Source organism: Sapajus apella, unplaced genomic scaffold, assembly GCF_009761245.1.
Source record: "Sapajus apella isolate SASKATOON/1434 unplaced genomic scaffold, GSC_monkey_1.0 scaffold66, whole genome shotgun sequence".
In the NCBI taxonomy this organism is placed as follows: Eukaryota; Metazoa; Chordata; class Mammalia; order Primates; family Cebidae; genus Sapajus; species Sapajus apella.
This window is the reverse complement of record NW_022437006.1, coordinates 2,887,192-2,909,418: the sequence shown is the minus strand read 5'-3', so window position 1 is coordinate 2,909,418 and position 22,227 is coordinate 2,887,192. Positions and strand designations below refer to the sequence as shown.

The 22,227-nt window shown below is 34.5% G+C and overlaps 1 protein-coding gene across 3 annotated transcripts in view; it reads left to right on the top strand.

Annotated features, from left to right (window-relative positions):
- CPNE8 (copine 8) overlaps positions 1-22,227 on the top strand; it is a 254,337-nt gene that overhangs the window by 160,510 nt on the left and 71,600 nt on the right. For all 3 annotated transcript variants that reach the window (XM_032248310.1, XM_032248312.1, XM_032248311.1), the window contains exon 11: positions 19,016-19,091. In XM_032248310.1, coding sequence (XP_032104201.1) covers positions 19,016-19,091 — 76 coding nt within the window. The remainder of the gene's footprint in view (positions 1-19,015; positions 19,092-22,227) is intronic.

The following is a 22,227-nucleotide window of genomic DNA, read 5'->3' as shown; positions in this document are numbered from 1 at the left end:
CTCTCAAGAAAGACTGATTTAATTATACATGTATCTAAAATACCTGAAGTGGTAATCAGTTTTTAACTTCTGTACATCTTCATTTATTTATGACCCAAAATAAATTAATTTATGAAGAAATTGTTATTGAGCTTACTATGTGTTCAGCTGTGTGCCAGGTGGTATGACTTAACTAAAAATTTCAATCTTTATACAACAATATTTTAATTTTATTTAATGTGTCTTTTTGTAGCCTCCCGCCTTTTCAGAAGTAAAGGCTTTTTCTCATTTTCAACAACATTTTTAAGAATATTATATAAACATTTAATAACAGCCCTTTACTAGAAGATATTTGCAGGATTTTGGAAAGAGCTACTCCAACCAGTTTCACTATGCAGTTTTGGTGTTTGTCCTGTGCTCTTTTATCCCATGTATTTGCGTGGCCTCACCATTTGGAAAGTCCTTCTGCGATCATTTTGCCTGTTGATTTTCTGTTCAGGTCTGATTTTAGTGCTGATTTTAGTCATTTGTATGAAAGATTTCCTTATATATTGAAAATAACTTAATCGCTCTCTTCTGTGTATTTACTTTGCCTCTTTGGAATGTTTATCAGCACATCTAACACATTATGACTTATATTGAAGTTATTTGTTTCTGCTTTGTCTTTTATATCACAGTAATCCTCTCTTACCTGTGAGGGAATATATTCCAATAACTCCAGTGGATTCCTGAAACCATGAATAGTATGGAACCCTTTATATACTTGGTTTTTTCCTAAACATCCATATTTATGATAAAGTTTATCCTTTAGGCACAGTAAGAGATGAACAATAATAATAAAACAGAACAATCATAATATACTGTAATAAAAGTTATGTGGTCTCTCAGAATATCTTATTGTACTGTACTCACCTAATTTGGAGGTCGTGGTTGACAGCAGGTACCTGAAACCCCAAAAAGTAAAACCGTGGATTAGAGGTCAGGGGCAGGGGAGACTTCTGTAATTATAAACTACCTGAAATAGGACTAAACTTTGTCATATTATTCCTTACAATGTAGATTACAGTGCCTTTAATGTAGTAGATTCTTGTTCTGTTACATCAGTATTACAGAAGAGAGGATTTAAAATTGCTCTGATTTCTTTCTTTCTTTCTTTCTTTCTTTCTTTTTTTTAAATGGATTCTCACTTTGTCACCCAGACTGGAGTGCAGTGACATGATCTTGGCTCACTGTAACGTCACTTCGCGGATTCAAGCGATTCTCCTATCTCAGCCTACTAAGTAGCTGGTATTACAGGTGTCTGCCACTATGCCTGGCTAATTTTTGTGTTTTTATTAGAGACAGGGTTTTGCCATGTTGACCAGGCTTGTCTCGAGCTCTGGAGCTCCAGTGATCCACATGGCTTGGCCTCCCAAAGTGCTAGGATTATAGATATGAGCCAATGCGACTGGCCAGCTCTGATATCTATCTATATCAACACTCAGTCTTCCATCAAAGCTTATATCCCCTTTATTTTAAATTATAAAATTACCTTAAATGATATTAGAGATTTTATTTCTCTGGTGAAACTTCAGATAGTGAGTAATTGAGGTGTCATTTCCTTAGTCTTGTTTTCACAATTTGCAGGTATCTTAGATTTTATATTCGGGAATCTCATCTTTCTTGTCATGCAAATTAATTACTTTTGCTGCTTTATTTCATATCTAAATCCCAATAACTTTCACCAACAGGAGAATGATCAAGTTCAAATTATCAAACACATTACAATTTTTTATTTTTAATCACCTTACTATTTAAATCCATCTCCATTAGAATGTCATCAGTCAAATTTGGAATATAAATTAATTTCTAATTCTGGTATAAGGTGATATTAGAATCTTAGGGCTAGAAGAGGCCTTTAGAGTTAACTCTTTGTTTACCAAGAAAAGATTTAGCATATTTCTTGATATTTGATCCTGAATGAGTTATTAATTTCACCACTAAATCCACCTTTCCTCTCTCAAGTTTTATTCTGTTGTGAGATTACCAGAGGTGATAGTGAAAATGTTTACCTGCCATCAAAATAGATGGGAGCTGTACAATGGGAATAGAGTCCTGGAAGGCCTTTCCATTGCCGGATCCAGCCTTTTAATTGCTGGATTATGGGGTAGCCCAGGGAGCCCAGGGAACCCAGGGAAAGTTTCTGGGAAGATGAGGTAGTAGCCAGGCACACAGGAAATCATGTATTTTTATATTTACTTTGGCTTTACTGAGTTACACCCCTTGAATGTAAGGCCTAGGCATCACTATAACACCAGCCTTGCAGACTGGAAAGATTGTAGTCATATTAACCCTGCCCTTGCTCTCATCCACTAAATCCAATCAATTGCCAACTCTTGCATCTGCTAGAAATAAATAATTAAATGTTGCCCCCATTGTAACTAGAATTAATGAATTTCCTGAAGTTAATTATGTAATTATTTACAGTTTTTATGACATAAAAGCATGGAATCAAAACAGATGTTTATGAAAAGAGTGTAAATATTTGTTACCAGGCTGAATTTATTTTGCAACAGTACAATTTATACAACAAAATACTGAGTATGATTTTTTAAAAAGTAAACAGATACTTAAATAAAAGAATAGTAAAGAGAGCAGAATAGCAGTAGAAAAAAAGTTTTTACACTGCAGCCTGGGGAAAAGAAAATAAATCAGAACTAAAGATAGCATGAATAATAGAAATGGCAAAAAGTGATATTTATGGGACTATTGTGAATTGGACAAAGTACTCTAAGAAGCTCTGGAATGAGGGCAAGTGGGTGAACCTGAGGTTTTATAAATGTCTCTCAGAAACATCTGAGTTACAAATCCAACTTTCCAAAATAAATAATTTTTTATCTCCAGTGCCACTATTGCTGAATTAGGATTAACTCTGTCACTGAAATGAACTCAAGTTATCTGAAAGTGATAGTTTTTAATTTGGCCTGTCGGCATGATATAGTATTAAAATTCCTAGCTTTCTAATCCAACACCCCACAGCAACTCAAGCTGAGAATTGCTATGTGAAGTCCACAGATTTAAATACATGAAGCTTTATAGGTAAAAATATCATACAATAAAAAGGCAAAAGATGATTAGAAAATAAATTGCAACATACATAGTAAAATAAGATTAAAGTATAAAGAGCTGTAGTACAGTAAGAAAATGCCCATATCTAATTACAAAGATGCAAAACTTTAACAATTTTTTCAAAAAAAAAAAAAAAAAGGTTAGTAAGTATTTTAAAAGTGAAGCTCACTAGTTTATTAGTCCATTTTCATGCTGCTGATCGTCATACCTGAGAATTTACTATGTTAGTCTGTTTTCATGCTGCTGATGAAGACATAGCTGAGACTGGGCAATTTACAGAAGAAAGAGGTTGAATAGGACATATAGTTCCGAGTGGCTGGGGAAGCCTCACAATCATGGCAGAAGGCAAGAAGGAGGAAGTCACATCTTACGTGGATGGCAGCAGGCTAAGAGATAACTTGTGCAAGGAGACTCCCGTTTTTCAAAACCATTAGATCTCATGAGACTTATGCGTATGTGAGAACAGCATGAGAAAGGCCTGCCTCCATGATTCTGTTACCTCCCACCAGGTCCCTCCCACAACACACGGGAATTCAGGATGAGATTTGGGTGGGATAGAGCCAAACCATATCATTCCACCCCGGCCCCTCCCAAATCCCATGTCCTCGCATTTCAAAACCAATCCTGCCTTCGCAACATTCCCCCAAAGTTTTAACTCATTTCAGCATTAACTCAAAAGTCCACAGTTCAAAGTCTCATCTGAGATGAGGGAAGTCCCTTCTGCCTATGAGTCCGTAAAATCAAAAGCAAGTTAGTTAGTTCCTAGATACAATGGGGGTACAGGTGTTGGATAAACACAGCCATTCCAAAAGGGAGACACTGGCCAAAACAAAGGTGCTACAGGCCCCATGCGAGTCTGAATTCCAGCAGGGTAGTGAAATCTTAAAGCTCCAGAATGATCTCCTTTAACTCCATGTCTCACATCCAGGTCATGCTGCTGTAAGAGGTGGGTTCCCATGGTCTTAGGCAATTCCGTGTGGCTTTGCAGGGTATAGCCCCCCTCCTGGTTGCTTTCACCAGCTGGCTTTTAGTGGCTGCTGCGTTTCAAGGTGCACGGTGCAAGCTGTCAGTGGGTCTACCATTCTGGGGTCTGGAGGACTATGGCCCTCTTCTCAATCTCACAGTTCCACTAGGTAGTGCCCCAGTAGGGACTTTGTATGGTAGCTCTGAATCCATATTTCCCTTCTGCACTGCCCTAGCAGAGATTCTCCATGAGGGCCCTGCCCCAGTAGCAAACTTTTACCTGGGCATTCAGGGCTTTCCATACATCTTTTGAAATCTAGACAGAGGTTCCCAAACCTCACTTCTTGACTTGTGTACACCTACAGGGTCCACACCATGTGGAAGCTGCCAAGGTTGGGGCTCATACCCTGTGAAGCAACAGAGTGCTGGGAGGCCTTTTCATTGCCAGAGCCAGCCTTTTTTGCTGGATTATATCTTTTTTTCTCATTCATTTAATTAAGATATATTACACTCCAATCTTATTAGTTCAGGAGATGAAGACCATTTAAGTCCTATGCAAATTCAATCACTTTTTTGTATATAGGAGTTTAGTTCCTGTTTTAAAGCAGTAACAAAGAGTAGACTTTTAATTGCACTTCATATTGTCTGTAAAAAAATATCTCTGTATCTGCTTTACAGCTGATGATTTTGACTCAAGTTCCTGTTACCATCTCCAAGGTGTGTTATTTTTTGTCCTTAAACTGAAAATATTTCTGTTTCTGTTTTAATCAAAACATTTATGAATGGTTTCTTATAAAGATGCTTTCAGCAAAAACAGTCTCTTAAAGAAAGAAAGCAGAGTTCTCACTATCATGTTGAGAAACCAACACTTGTGTCAAATGATATTTAGTCATTCAACTCTGCAGCACCTCAGCATTGTTTGTTATTGTCAATTTTGCTGTCATCTTACAGTGTCTAACTCTCTTATAATTTGTAACTTCAGAAAAAAATTAGGCTGGAAAAATACAGTTATTTATATTGTAACATGCATGAGAAACATACTTAGGTTTCCAAAGGAAAAAAGTGAAAGCCTGACCTCTTTCCCCCATTCATGGTTATCCTTTTGACCACCTAGTTACTGTATAAAATACTTCATTGATAAGCATATTTGTGACTTCAGGTAAAATTACCATATACATCCCAAAATATTTTTGATCTGTGTTCAAAAGGGTTTTTTTTTAACCTTTGTTTGTATTGAAGAATATTTTGAATATCTCTGTGATGACGTCATCTCCATTCGATGAAATAGAATACTTTGACCTCTTTTTGTAATCAAGAGCAAAATATATTGAAATTGTCTTACTGGTTGCCAGAAATCCATATTGTGTGCCTCTTTAATTAATGGTTTCAACTGGAGGTATGCATGAGAATCACCTGGAGAGCTTTTTTTGAAATATCACTTCTCCAGTTGCTGCTTCAGGATGTTCAGGATGTGGTCTGTGAGTATTTGGAAAAAAGAAAAAAAAAACAACTCTCCAGGTCCATCTGACTCAAATTTTGGTTAAGAACCATTGCTAGAAATTCACTCTTCAATAGCATGATTAAAAATCTATGGAGTGCTGTGTCTCACGCAGGTAATTCCAGCACTTTGGGAGGTTGAGGCAGAATCGCTTGAGCCCAGGAGTTTGAAACCAGCCTGGGTAACATAATGAGACCTTATCTCTACAAATAATTTTTTCTAATCAGCCCAGCATGGTGATGCACCCCTGTGGTCCTGGCTACTTGACAGGCTGAGGTGGGAGGATCTCTTGAGCCCATGAAGTCCAGGCTGCAATGAGCTGTGATCACGCCATTGCCCTCCAGCCTGGGAGACAGAAGAAGACTCTGTCTCAAACATACAAACTTAATAACCTCACTTGGTGAAACTGTTATGTTTTAACAAATGTTTTCTGAACACCTATTAAGTATTGGTCACTATACTAGTTACTGCAGGGGAATTTAAAAATGATTGCTATCCAGCCTATGAATTGAAGAAGGTTATGATCCTGCAAAGTGTGCGATAAAATTCCAGGAACAAAATACCAGGCAGAGCATAGATGTTTCCTGAAAGAGGTATAATGTGATGCTGGATTTCAGGAAAGGATAGTTCACATCTGTGTTGAAGTATCCTGGATGTGTTCATGATAAAGTATGATTTGATTTATCTGAAAGGAGTGTAAGAATCAAAAAAGGAGGGGTATTGTGGGTGAAGAGTCCTGCTTTGGCCATGTGGTTCTGAGTAGGTTATAATGAATTAGAAGGAATTAACGAGAAATGCAGACATAGAAATGTAGGTCAAGATCATGTGGTAGAAGGCCTGTAATGACAGACTGGGGATTATGGATTGAATCCCACTGAAATTTTGAAACCTTTGAGAAACTTTTTGACTCTGAGTCAGGTACATTTTGGCATGACCAAAGGTGTGGGAAAATGTCTGAAGGATGAACTGGAATCAGACAGATACAAAAGTGCAAGGACTAGTTGGAAGTTATGGAGGTCATTAAGAGAATAATGAAAACCTATATTTGGTTGGTAGCAAAGGTAAGAAAAATAATAAAACCGTTTTTAGGAATGCCATCTAAAGTACACTCTGAATATGCATAGAGCTTTGCAATTTACAAAGTACTTTCTTACATATTTTTCCATTTGAACCTTGCAAAAATCTTAATAGGCCTGCATAACTTATGGTCTTTGTGCTTTTGTGGATAAATGGATTGAAGTTAAGTTTCTTGCCCAAGTTTACCTAGGTGATGGCTTCAGAATGTGGAGCCTTCAGATTTCACATTTCTGAGTTTTCATTTCTCCATATCACATGAAGTTCGATAGTATAACAGCTACATTATTTTCATTGAAGGTGAATGTAAAACCCAATTCTCAGATTCCAAATGTAGTTGACAAAGGAGCATGTATAGTGTTATTGGTGGGAATAGGAGAATAAGGAGTTGCTATCTTGTCAGTTTGGGAGGATAGAGGGGTCGATATAATGGACTTAGATATTGAATGGGTGAATTTAAAATTCTAATGTTAGCTTTTCTTTAGTTTTGATGAAGAGACTCCCAAATATAAACCTAGCAGATAGTTACAACCCAGACAATACTGAAATCTGTGACTACTTCATGCCAGAGGAATGAAAACATTTCAGATTGCACCAACCTGAATCTATTGTGCCTTGTTATGTAAGGTTTAGTTCATGCTTTCTAAGACACAGATGTTTCTAAGACCTCCCTGTGTTTTACTGTGGTTCCCTTTTTCTGAAAATCAGATACAGTATTTCTTCTTATATTCAGAAGTCCAGAATCTTTTCTTGAAAGCACAGACTCTTAACCTTTAGCACTTGATGCTATTATAGATACAACCTGAGATAATTTAAACAAAAATATGTTTAGCTATTTATTCATCTTATAGTCAAATCATTGCCTGGAATGGAAAATTTTATGGTCGTTTATGGCAGAAACAAAGACCTGTAGCATATTGTCACTGCCAAAAAAAAAAAAAAAAAAAATTAGCATTGATAAATACTCAGGTATGTTTCAGTGCTGCTTTTACTTATTTTTAATTTGTTAGGACTGGATGACCGACACATGCTTCTCCAGTATCCTGGCAATACTTTATGTATCTCCTAATGTACCCTAAATATTACTTTATGGCCTAAAGTTTGGTTTTCTGCTCCCCAAATCAAGAATTTTGTCTTTTCTTTTAAAGTTTAGTCTCTGGAGTTCAACTATGGTATTCTTAGCTCCAGCCTGCAGGTGCACATAGTTTTAGATACTCATAATTTTTAATTTGTGTCAACATATGAGAGAAGGAAAATAAAGTCCTCAAATAGCTTTATTTAAAATATATAGGGAATTTTATATTTCCATGATCTAAGTAATTGCCTCAATTATCCCACATCATTACAAAGGGAAGCCATACATTTTTTGTGGCATAAGATGTTTCAAAATATTTTAAATCATTTTTGCATTATCATTTTAACCAGATAATATAGTCTACATTAAGATTTATGCTACTGAAAATTAGAATATATTAATGTAAAGCAAACACCGGATAAAATCTTTGGCATTTTACAGACTTTGACATCATCAAAGAAATTTAAGAGACTAACCCATTTCCTTCTACTTATTGAATCTATTTCATGTTCATTTTTAATGGTGATAATAACATTATTTGTCATTAAAATTCGGGAAGAGGAAATAGCAAATGCTTTCTGACTAACAAGGTCATAAAAGGGTTTGCATTTTTTTCAGTATCATAATTCTATGATTAATATTTATGATACAATGTTCTTTAAGAATATCAAAGTGAGGTTTTAGATTTTCAGTTAAATTGTGTATTTAGTTAAATACAAATTAAATATATTAGTATTGTGTGTGCTATGCTACAGAGTGTTTTAGAATTATTTAGACAACGTTTTCCTTCAGAAACCAAATATTCTAAATTTCTATATTGATGCATACATGGAATAAAATATTATAAACATAAAAAATGTTTATGGATCGTGCTCCTTATATTGCTGCTTTTGCTTGTATTACACTATGATTACAACTCTAGGATAGAGATGCAAACTGGTTAACTTACAATTTTTGAGTTTACATTGTGTTGTACATAGAACAAAATAAACGTAGCAGACAAGAGAAGACATTTCTGATGTGGCATTCTTCCTATGGCTTATGTTTTAAATGAATTCATAGTGGGATTTTTGTTTAGATCTGTAGAAAAATATCCTTATATTTAAGTCTTCACACATTGACAATGCCTCTTTGAAGTCATTATTATCTAATCATTTCCCTAGCGTTATGTTTCCTAAAGGTAAAGAATATGACATACACAGAAAGAATCTACTATATCGTAGAGTCTACCTTATCTTATTATATCTACTTTAGAGCGCAAACTAGTTCTGAATATATTGTAGTAGAGACTAAATCAAGCCATTGGAGTACATGTATTAAAATGTAAATTTTAACCTCTATAATTAATTTCAGCATATATTAATATTAGGGCTACGTTATTTTCTAAGATAATACTTTTTTTCAAAGAAACCAAAACAAAATTTTGTTATTCCCTAATAAATTATATCAACTTTTAAAAAGTGAATAGGAAAATGTATTTTATGGTTTTGAGGGAGTGAAAAAATTATTAGAAAGCCTACTAAGTGACCCAAAGTCAGTAGAACCCAAAGGTAGAACAAACAACCAGGCATTATTTTTGCAGGACTGCAACGATATTTCTTTTATTTTAATAGAATATTCAAAGATTTTTATAATGTATTTTAGGAACAAGTTACCTACTATGCATATTTAAAAGGAAGAGTTTCCACATACAGATATTACCAACGAAGCAGCAGCTCACTCTGCTTTTTAATCCTTAGATTTAATGTCTCTGGGGGACTCAGTCATTCTGAAATTTTACTTTATGGTTTCCGGGAGCCTCATTTGGTTAAAAAAGTATATAATGTATGTAGACTTCTAACAAAAAAAGTCTTTTATGAGGTGAATTGTAGTATTTTTATATATTAATGCTTGAGAACATTTGTGTTGTTAAAATGATTTTCATAAAAAAAAATATAAAGAATTATTAAAGCTTCTCACAAAATCTGAGAAGTTTGTTTCACCATAAATAGTTTAAGAAAGTAATTTTAGGCTTTAGGCTTGGCATGGGACAGGGACGCCTGTAGTCCAAGCACTTTGGGAAGCCAAGGTGGGCGATCTCTTGAGCCCAGGAGTTCAATACCAGCCTGGCTGACATGGCAAAACCCCATCTCTAAAAAAAAGACAAAAAATTAGCTAGGTATGGTGGTATGCACTTGTGGACCTAGCTACTTGGGAGGCTGAAATGAGAGGATCCCTTGAACTGGAGAGTTGGAGGCTGCAGTGAGCCAAGATCATGCCAAGCATTCCAGCCTGGGCAAGAGAGGGAGACCCTGTCTCAAAAATAAGAAAAAAGAAATTTTAATTTTGAGAGGTGAAAAGAGTAATAATGTAAAAATCCAAAGAGAGCTTTATAAGTGCTGAATGGTTATAAGTAGTTATTACTTTTAAGTTAGTATTAAAATAAGTACACAATCCCCCACTGGCTGAAAATTCTTTCAAATCTGAAAGGCCTGATTTGCCAAATAAAATCTATGTTGAGGATTACAGTACACTGTCAGCTCTAAATTCAAAATTTCACCAAGTGGTGGGGTGGTCTTTTAAAATTTTATAATGTACATTTTTTGACTATCCCTTGCCTATACAGCACAAAATAAAATTAAAATTTGTGAATTACTTGATTTATTTGAGTGTGGCAAATATTCTAGGCAATTTGGTAGAACTGGGATGAGTGATTTTGGGACTCGAATTATCTAAATTGTTTCCACATATTGATTGATTGAAAATGACACTAGGAATAATTTATATAACTTTGTACTGGGTAGACATACGTTTTTGGGGTTTCCAAGTCTATTAAATCTAAAACCCTGACATGATCAAAGGATGTACTCCAGAATGCTTTTCCCCTCATAGGTTTGAAAGAATTTCAATAGCAAATTTCCTTCAGTCTCCTCCTCTTTGTGACTTAGCTTTTGCAGTTGATCCCTGTTGCCCTTTTTTGGAGTCCCTCACTCTGTCAGGAAGATAATGAACAGTATGGAGACCAGTGGTTGGAGAAAGCATGAAAACTGGTAGCCAGCTCCGCAAGCAAGAATGGCAAGGGAGCTAGAACACTTTTGAGGCCTATTGGCAACTCTGGCACGACTATGGGAAGTGGTGTCCCGAAATACAGAGTGGAGAGGATATGCTAGAGGCAAAGAAGGGACTGTTTGCCATTGAAAAGACCCTACCCTTTGGTAGCAGTGGACTGTAGAGTACAACTTACCAACGTTTGCTACTTCAGGCTGGGGGTTTTGTGTTACATACGTATATACAGGAGAGAGAGAGAATGAGTATGTGCTACTCCTGGCAGGTTTTTTTTTTCTTTGTGCTTTCTTATCAAAATATCAACCTTAGTTCAAAAAGTTATGGACTCCCTATGGCTTAATCTCTGTAAAAATTGAGAGAAATTGAGATGAAATTAGTATCTTTCAATGACATATGGTGGCAGTGATGGCTGACAGAAAAAACAAAGCTAGCTATATAAAATCAAATCTAGGGAGATGATTATGTTGAACTTAGGCAAATTTGAGTGAAAAAAGTTAAAGTAAAAAGTACTAATCTATATTTAGCACTGTCCCAGAATTATTCCAGTGTGTAAATGAGTAGTCTATAAAAGTATATGCTACAGAAAGTAAAATTTTTTGAAGTACAAATTTAATTTGTTTTACCTACTTATGAATGAAGTATATGTGTATATTTGTTCCTGAATAAAGGTGTCTGTTATTAGTATGTGAGAAATTAAGTGATTACCTTGAATTGCAATTACTTAGCCACAGACCAATGACATAAAAAGAAAAAGACACAAGAATACAGATTTAGTAGCACTGTTGTTTTTAATCTCAGTCTTTGTTCAGCATTGAATTTCTTGTCATTTTATAATCTATTTTTTTTGTTTTGCTTATAATAATGGTAATTATTGTTATTACTGTCATTAATTCCCATTACCTTGGAAAAAAAAATACAACTTACTGGCTTATGATTTAAACTTTTGAAACATGATACTGAGTCATACAGACTTCCTTTTCTAGAGATTAGCATTCAAGCTAAAAATGGAATTCAATCATATACAGAGAAAAAGTATGTGACAAGAATGACATAAATATTTTAAAATCCATGAAACTGGACAAGATTTTAACCTCAGACATGATCACCGTAAAGTTTCTAATTTATATAATTCTAGATTAGTATCCAAGGTCATAACTGGATAAAGAAACTCCATTCTGCTTTTTAATGGATTAATTTGTGAAACTATTGCTAGATAAAAGTTATTTCCTATTAAGAATTTTTTATCTTAATTATCATATGCTTTCTATTTGTATAGGCAAATTTTAGATTGAATGGGGAGCTTTTGTTTGATAATATGCTGGTACATTCAGCTTGTTAGAAGCAATAAAAACAGAATTAAAGATATTTGTATTTTAAAAGTTATACCTTATGTCAAGTTAAAATTTAAATTATGTCTAATAGATACACATGCAATTTAAATGAACTAAAATTATGAATATACTTTAAAATATGTCTATATCTTGTTTTTTAAAAATAATTTGGCATAACTAAGTAGGCATAAAACTTTTTCTTAAATGTGATAAATCACTATATATAACATATACTTAACTATGGCATATACACTTGCTATACCAATGTAAACCACAATAAAAATATCTTCATCTTAGAAAATACAGTTTGTTCTAGTCTTTGTGTATCTTTGTATGGATATAAGAAAGAGATGAACATCAAATTAATAGAATATTCAATAATCATAATAGATGAAATTTAAACATAGTAAAATTTAGGATTATAGAAATGTAATATTATTTCACACACACATACATACCCAGCAGGGCATAGAACTTATTATATATATGAATAAAAAGATATTTATATCATTTGAAAATTCTGTCTGTATTAGAAATGGATTAAGGAGCAGGTGTGGATAAGACTGATAAAATTAGCCTAGTTCTGATGAACTCTTAATTTCTGAGAGTAATTTTATTTCTTTCTTTCTTGGAGACCCAGACTACTATTGTAATCCACATAGGGAGCAAAGAAAATGTAAACCTCTGCTGGGCAAGGTGGCTCACATCTGTAATCCCAGCACTTTGGGAGGCCGAGGCGGGTGGATCACGAGGTCAGGAGTTCAAACCATCCTGGCCAACATGGTGAAGCCCCATCTCTACTAAAAATACAAAAATTAGATGGGTGTGGTGGCGTACGCCTGTAGTTCCAGCTACCTGGAAGGCTGAGGCAGGATAATTGCTTGAACCCAGGAGGTGAAGGGTGCAGTGAGCCAAGATTGCCCCATTGCACTCCAGCCTGGTGACAGAGGGAGACTCCATCTCATTAAAAAAAAAAAAAAAAGAAAATGTAAACCTCTTGAAATGATTTAAAATTTCAACAAACTGGATATAAATGATCACTTCTACATTGAAAATATTGATATATATCTTATATATAATAATTTATACTGTTATCCTCGCTGCTCCTTTGGTTGGGGAGGGAGTTTCGCTTTTGTTACCCAGGCTGGAGTGCATTGGCGCGATCTTGGCTCACCGCAACCTCCGCCTCCTGGGTTCAGGCAATTCACCTGCCTCAGCCTCCTGAGTAGCTGGGATTACAGGCACGCGCCACCATGCCCAGCTAATTTTTTGTATTTTTAGTAGAGACGGGGTTTCACCGTGTTGACCAGGATGGTCTCGATCTCTTGACCTCGTGATCCACCCGCCTCGGCCTCCCAAAGTGCTGGGATTACAGGCTTGAGCCACCGCGCCCGGCCTAATTTATACTGTTAACAGTAAAAACATGAATCAGGACCTTATGAAGAAAAAATTATTTTGGTCAAAATATGCTTATAATTTGTGTTTACTGGGGCAATTAATTAAAAATCATGCTAGTTCTGCAGATTTAGACATGGATCAGCTCATAATCTAGGAATGCTGAAAGCTCATATTTATTACCTTTGTAATAAACTAAATTATCAGGATTTGAAGAAGTTAAAAGGATAAAAAGTCTTGTTGATGTTTTAACCACTTTAAGTATCAGTGAAGGCTGTTGATGTTGTCATGTAAAGAAATAATTCTTAGATGCTGAAAAGTTTGTCCAACACTACCTAGAACAAAAGCAAAGGAAGTTAGCAAAATTAGGGAGAGCTAATAAATTGTTATCTGGACCTATGAAGATGGCTTTTTGTGGTGATAGTAGGAAAGCACAAGTCTCATGGTGTATTTTATTTGTAATCATGGAATGAAAGGCTTGGTTCAGGTCACCTCTGAAACACTCTGCTGCTCTCTGCCCACAAATACAGGTTTAAAATTAAAAATGACTGACACCCGTGCATTTAATTAAGGTATCCATAACTACATTTCATTCAAAAAGGTCTTTCATTTTGTTGAGTACTCCATTTTCAAACTCGCTATTTTGAAAAATCTTGATGTGCATTCCAGGACTTGAACAGATTTGCAAGACAGGAAAACATGGGAAGTCACTGCGCTGTAGTACAAATGAGAGACAAAAACTGAGGGTGTTGTTCCCATAAGAAAGATCATGCTAGCTTTTGTTCCAAAATCTCTTCAGCATCCAAATTAGAGAAATTGTCTTTCATATACAATTTGTTTACAAATCCTCATTTGAGATGCCCTTTGATACATACCTGAAACGTGTCACACTGTGGTATACTCCAAAAGAGAGATGTGCCTTGTGAGTTAAAGATAACCTGCATGAGAGCGATACAAGCCACATGTGTATGTAACTCCAAAATATTGTGATACAACACACATCCATTTAGAAACCTATTACTTCTTTACAAATTATTTTGATTATAGCTTGTTTATTGACAAAATGTATAAGTTCTGGAATTACAGTCTTCATAATTAGATTGTATTCTAAAAGTGTATTTTTGATAAATTAGATGCCTTTCATAGAATCAAATGAATTCTCTAGGTTGATGTTTGAAATTGAAAGTAGGCATTACCTCCAATTTTGAGGTAAAGACTTAAGGACCCCGAGGTTGACTGACTGGCTCAAGACAGCATGGTGGTAGAGAAACAGATGAGATGGGTTAGGTATGTATTTGCCATTTGTCCACATTATATGCAAAACAAGATAAATGTCAGGAAAATAAGCATTATCTATTGAAAGGCGGCCTTCAGGAAAATATTCAGATGTGCCGAAAAAAGGCAATATTCTCTTTTTTATATAACTTTGTTGTAACTATGTGGAGGCATTTTCATGGGAAATCATAGTTGTCTGCATTACTTCCAGAGTTGTTTTAAGCTGATAGAGAAGGTTAATATATTTATTATGATTGGCACCTGTGCCATTCTTTTTGGCTGAACATAGTTGATGTGAGGCAAAGTTTTTAATATCACTGGCAAGGTAAGATCACAGCATGACTGTGCTATTGCCCTAAGTATGTTTGCAACATTCAGCTGTGCCAATTGTGTAGCAGGTATGGAGGCGGATGCTGGGAATCCTGAGATGAAGTTATCACCTTTCTTGCCTTCAAAACATAGGTGAAGAAAGGCAATACATGAATAGAATGGGTTTAACACAATATAGCAAGTGTGATGAGAGATACTGGTTATTTGTTTGTTTGTTTTATGTTTTTGAAAGCAAAAAAGAAGAGAATGAAGCAGAAAAACCTTCTTGGAGGAGATCATAGCTGAGCTGTAGAGTAAAAGATAAGTGATATAGGGAGTAATACCCTAAAAGTCGGGGAGAATGGATAAGTTTATAGACTGTCCTACAGGTTTCAGGTATAAATGTGACTATGCATAAGACCATTTTCCCACTATTAATGAAGCATAGAAATGATCATAATAAACAGATTTTATTCAACAGTTTAATCACTTAAGGACTTTTAAAGCCAAATTACTAGCTATAGTAGTAATCAATTTGCTCAAAATGCCTCTTGAATTCATTCCCTCAGACTTTAAATAACACATATATGTAATAAAAGGTATGGGAAAAAATCGAGATGTAAACAGACACAAGCCAGATAAATGGCACTGGAGTAAACTTTATTTTGTAAATGCAGTCAGAGAGCTTGGGACTTATAGAGTAATTATTTTAGTTTGAATTAAATTAACAGGAAATAGCAAAACAGTATTATTGAATCACAAGGAAATTATTGGTTGTGATTTATTATCAAAGTATTTTTCATCATCAAAGTTTCTCAAGATAGTGACAGTTGTTTCAATATTACAGTATTGAGCATCATGAACAGATAAAATTATAATGCACATTGTTTTTTTTTTTTTTTTAATCTTAGCAAAATCTAGGAATAGTTGATGATAGGGTAAAAGATAATAAAAATTAGTGAAAAATACCTTTAATGTTCTCTTTAGAGTACTTATCTGTGATTTAAAATACAGTGTTTGAAGTCAGACAGGTTATAAAGGTTGAAAATTATCAAAAATATCCATGTATTAAAAGAGATCTGTAACAAAATTGGCCTGAGAATCTATCCACTTATCTACCCCGATTCTTCAGATACATTCTTGAGACAAAACATCTTATATCTAGGGTTGGCTATTTTATTGTTATCTCCATATATTGCCTTATATTTATGACTTTTGGCAAATCCTCACTTCTGGATCATCTACTTCTCTAGATGCCGAATGGATACAACAATATATTTTCTTAGTCTTACAGAAATGTTGTGTTGGAGGCTGAAATGCAATATGTGATCAACATACTTTCTCCTCTACAATACATGGATAGCATTGCATTTACATGACATGTCAATTCAGTGCTTTATTCAAAATAATCATCTTGAACAAGATTCAGAAAGCAGGACTAACATTTTATTCATCGTTGTATTTCTGTGTGTCCTATCTTCTTCTGAAAAGGATCCAAGAAAACTTATAGAGATGCTTGTACTATGATAGTAAACTAACCTGGCTGGGGACATTGAAACCAAGGGATAAAAATAGGGTGAGAAATCTGAAAAGTCTGCAGGGGACAGCATGTCACAAAGACATGTCTTGCTAGAGACTTTAGCTGTAAGCTCTCTAACCACCAATGCAAAGGAGAAAGCTCTCTCCCTTTCATGATAAACAGGGTCCTTTCAGAGCAGAAAGCTTAAGTGGGCAGCAAACAAGATTCCTAGTCCTGATACCAAAGAGATTGTCCTATACCTGTTGTTCATTCCTCAATTCTGTGGAGACTTACAAATTTAACTAGAACAAAAGAGAACCAAATATCAAAGAACTGCTTCTTTTGAAGTTTCCCAATAACTTCAACACAGGCATATCAATGTATAGTTTGGTAACCTTGACCATTGCAATTGGGTCTAGGTTTGTTATTCTGTCAGACTGACTTTATCCAGATGGATGAGAAATTGGATTTACTTGAGACCAGTGAATTATCACTTCTTTCTGCAATGTTTTTGATAAGCATTGTGTGGCAGGAATTTAAGTGTTAACAATTAAGAGTGGAACATTGGATTGAAAAAATTAGCCAAGCATGGGTAAGTTTGGCACAATCAGAAAATGATCATAAAGGCTTAAGTGATGCAGGCATTTTTAAGTCCCTTATATTAGGTTCCTACCACTGCTGTGGTGAGCCCTGTTTATATAAGACTCCTGTATAACCATTGATATCAAAAGGTTGTGTTCAAAGTGCTCTAATAGAACTTTTATCTCAGTGGTTACTAAGATACCTGAAACTTGCATAAGAATGGAGGAGGATGGGTACTAAACAAAACCTTCCTAACTCAGAGAATTTTAAGATTGCAGTGAAATAAATCATGACTATAAGCTTACACTTTTGAAGGTCAAAGATAATTATTCTATTTGTTCTGATTAAACCAGTGTTACCAGATTTCATACGAATTGTACTACTACAAAATTATTATATAACACTAAAGTACTATTTTGTGATTTTTTTCCTGGGTAACTTGAAAGCAAGTTCTAGAAGTCCGGGTTCGTAAATAGGAATATGTCACAGCCTACAATTCTGTTTGCTTTTCACATGTTCATACTAATCTGCTTCTGAAATTTAAATCTAGAAGAGGTCAAGGTGATACAGATATAAAGAGTAATGTTTCACATAAAATACCATGATATATTAATATATACAAGGGATTCTAGGGAGAATAGAGGACTGGATACTTAAGTGAGTTTTATCTCAAATAAGTTCTTTAAAAACATTTCTTTTTACTGTAAAAACTCTACTAAAATCAATGGCAGCTAGCTTTTTTACCCCGCCATATCCTGTCTTTCACAATCAGTATTTTCATTGGTTAAACACAGCTTGTGTATTGCTTGTTACTGATTGCCAGGTCCACGAAAGTTTCATGGATTTTAAGCGATTCACAGCTAAATATTAAATTGGATGGGATTTTAGGGAACATTCATTTTTATGGCATGGAATAGCTTGCATTTGCCAAACAAATTGGCAGAACTTGAATTCTATTATGCAAATGGCTACTGTGACATCTCTTATGTTTGTTATACTACTTTAGCTCCTACAACCTGGATCTTTTTCTAACATACTACATTTCACTGTTGGACTGAATACCAGTATTTTGTACTTACTTCTCAGCAGTACGTGTTCAACTTAGCACTGGCCATTAAATTAACTCAAGGGAGTAGAACAAGAGTCTGCTCTAAACTGCCGATTGCTTAGCATGTTTTTTGTAGTTGCACAGGTCAATCTCAGTTGATAAAAGCTTTTTAGTGAGAACTAATACATGTTTACTCAATCCTTACCTCTCCTCACCTAAACTAAGAATGCACTTGAGAAGGTAGTGATGATCACTTTAAGGTGAAGAAATCTGAATTAACATGTTGGTATTGATAAAATATTTATTAACTATTAATATAGAAAAGAAAGTTTAGTGACTAATATCCATGTTAATGTATTATGCTTTTTAAAAATAGCATCCTAGTATACTCTGGCCATAGGAAAGTTTGAAGATTTTTTAAATATTATATTTTAAAAATAGATATCCATTGATATGGACAATAATAATTTATTAGCATAATTTCTAACTTTCATCCTGATTAATCAGTTGAATAACAGATGATTTAACTGTTTTGAGATATCAGTTATTAAAACTAGTATACCTGTTGGAAATGTTAATACTGGTGGAATAAACATTTGAATATTAAGAAAATATAATTGTCCAGTATACATAATTTTAGATTAATGAACAATGTAATTATGTATTAGTCCTTTTAAATATCTTATAAGTTATTGTTATATTCATAATAATATCAAGTATTTTTTTATAATGATTAAACCTTTCTAAAAACTTTAAAATACAATTGACAAATATATGAAAGCTAATATTCTGTACTTTTTTCCTTTAATTTTAGTCATGATTTCATTGGGGAATTTACAACAAGCTATAGGGAACTTTCTAGAGGCCAATCACAATTCAATGTATATGAGGTAAGAGGCATTTTATTTTACAGTTTTTTTTTTCCAGAATAAATAAATCTATGCTTTAAAAGTATGGATTCTGCAAAATGTAATTGCCAAGGGTTAACTAAGTGCCAGTGTGTGTAAGAATCTTTGAAGTTGTTGAGCATATTTAGATTCAATGTTATTACTTCTTCAAATCACATTTAAATGTCTTTGATTTTAAATTCTTACGTATAAAGCATTTTGCTTTAAAAATATGGATATAAGTTCATTGTTTCTTAAGCTTCAGCCTTTATGTTTTGCCTTTCTACCAACCTCCTCTTCCACCCCTTCCTAATAAAGAAGAAAATTAGGCATTTAATTGTGTCAATGTGTCATTATAAAATGAGCTGTGGTCTGCATATATATCTGAGCACCTTCACTACTGTTTAGGTGGAGACTGAAGGAAATGACAAGGTAATATGCAGTCATTAAATAAATCCAAGTTGTTAAAGCAGACACATTATAGTTATTTTCGCCTAAAACCACCGTGCCAGTTAATCACCAGATATTTGTTGAGCATATAGTATGTTCTAGCACTGTTATTCCTTGAGGTATGGTATCTGTACATTTCCTTATAATTTTAACCTATGTGGATACCAAAAGAAAATATCTCAGTGTTTAATCAAGAATGGTAATACTTTCCTGCCAGGTTGATGTTAAAATTGGCCTCTATTAAGTAGAGAGTGAAGAAAACTCCTTCTATTACTTTATTCCATCATCATTTATTCATTCATAAAAAATTTTAGTAAGTAGTTTCTATATTTCATGTTTTGTGTTAGGCCCTGGGGATACAGAGGTGAATACAAATTTCAGTGTCTTTGAGAGAGACAGATATAAAATATGTTTTGTATAAAATATGTTTTGTGTCGATTGTGCTCTATATAGCAGTATACTTACTGCACCATGAAATTATTACAGAGGGGCCAAACTCAGTTCAATAAAATTTCTCAGTCAGAGACAAAGATAAAGTAATGCACCAATCTATCTGGGTCTTTTATGGAAAGATTATTATGGCTCTAAACAGGAAATATGTCATATAAGACATGTTATAATTATATAAATACCTATTTTGTCTGCCTAACGTCAAGGCTGAGAAAAAATAACACATGCACGCTAGTTCTCCTTGTACTGAGGCATCATCTACTGCTGATCAACATGTAATACTCCAGAGATTAACCACTTTTAGTTTCTCTAGCTTTTATAGCATTTTCTCATCATTGGTTTCAGTCCATCTCCAACCTCTCTTGTCCAATAAAGCTTGCTAAATGACAAGACTGGTGCCACATCTGATGAGATGACAAAGAAGCTTAATGTTTATTTCTTCTTAAATACCTGTAAGACCATGACTTCAAATATAAATGTCTTCTTATTATACGTACATATTTTCAAAAGAAGAGATCAGTCTGAAGAAAATGTAGGAGACCATTATGAATTATGTACAAGTAATTTTAGGGTTTCAATGGACAATCTAGTCCAATACATTGCAAACATCATTATCTGCACTTGTGCAAGGGATTCAGGTTTATCAATGCGACTGAAAAAATTTCCAGCCATGAGTCCTTCAAATAATTATTTCCGCCACTTTCTCCTTCTCCTCTCTCTTTTTGGTACTACCATTCTACTTCTTTATGCATAACCACACCGTGGTTATGCTTAATGGTGGCCCGTGGCTCTTTTAGGCTCTGTTTTTTGTTTTTTTTTCTCTTTGTCTTTTTTTTGTTTTGTTTCTCAAACAGGAAAATCTCAATTGACAAATCTTCAAAGTTATTGATTATTTCTCCTGCCAGCTCAAATATTCTGTTGAACGCTCCTGGTGAATTTTTCATTTCAGTTGTACTTTTCAAGTAGAGAATTTCTGTTTGGTTCCTTTTTATATAATTTTGATCCTTTTTTTAATATTTTCTATTTGGCAAGGAATTGTTTCATACTTAATCCTTTAGACATGTTTTCCTTCTTTCAATATATCTGTAATGGCTGATTTAAAAACTTTGTTTAATAAATCCCATGTCTGCAAGTCCCCAGGAACAATTTCTGTCAACTACTTTTTTCTGTGTATAGAAAAGGTGGTCCATACTTTCCTGTTTCTTTGAAAATCTTATTTTTGTTGTTGTTGAATGCTGGAAACTTTAAGTAATATAATGGATTATATTGGAAATTAGATTCTCCACCTTCTCCAAGGTGTTTTTTGCTCTTTGTTTAGTGATTTTCAAGGACAAATTCTATAAAATCATTACTTTTTGTTGTGTGGGCTACTTAAGTGTTTGCTTGGTTAGATTTGTGATCAGCAGATGATTTGATAGAGATTTGTGTGCATTGGGGCACTCTTTATGTGCTCCAACAATGTCAAATCCTGACTTAGCTTTCACTTGTTTGAGCAGAGACTTGAGGTTGGACGGAGATAAGAATTCCCTAGATCTTTCCTGGGCATGTGTATAGCACTTCAAAGGGTGTGGCCTTCCAGATTTCCAGCAATAACCCAGAGCTTTTTAAAGCCCCCTATAAACATCCCATTCCCTAGATCTTCCTTTTTGTTTTTTTGAGTTAGCCTCTTACTTGGCCCAGATAAAATCATCACCTCCAGCAGATATGCTGTTACAAACCTGCCACTGACTGCTTTTCACAAATGTCTTGGAGATAGGGCTTCTCCTGAGCAAGCTAAGTCAGTTAATGACAAGCCCAAGCCCTATGAATGGAGCTTCTCCAGAAAGCTTCCATGTAGGTCAGTTAATGACAGTTCTCTAGAAAAGACACATTCTTTTGTTTTTAATTGACACATGATAATTGTAAATATTAATGGTGTACAGTATGGTGTTTCAATATATATACACATTGTGTAATGATCAGATCAGGGTAATTATCACATTCATTACCTCAGACACTTTTTGAAGAAGTTCATACCCATTCTGTCCCCTCCGGTGGCTTTTAGACTGTTGGTTTACACAGCTACTGTAGTTACTAAGCTGACGGTTTTCAGTGCTATTACAGAGCTGAGAAAAGTAGGACTGGAGTAAAGCAAATTAAAATGACATAGTGAGATTTACTCTTTTTCTTGAATGAGTGATCATTGATTGTTGCAAGCCTTTTATTAATTTCCAGATTCATGAAAAAAATTTGATTTTGA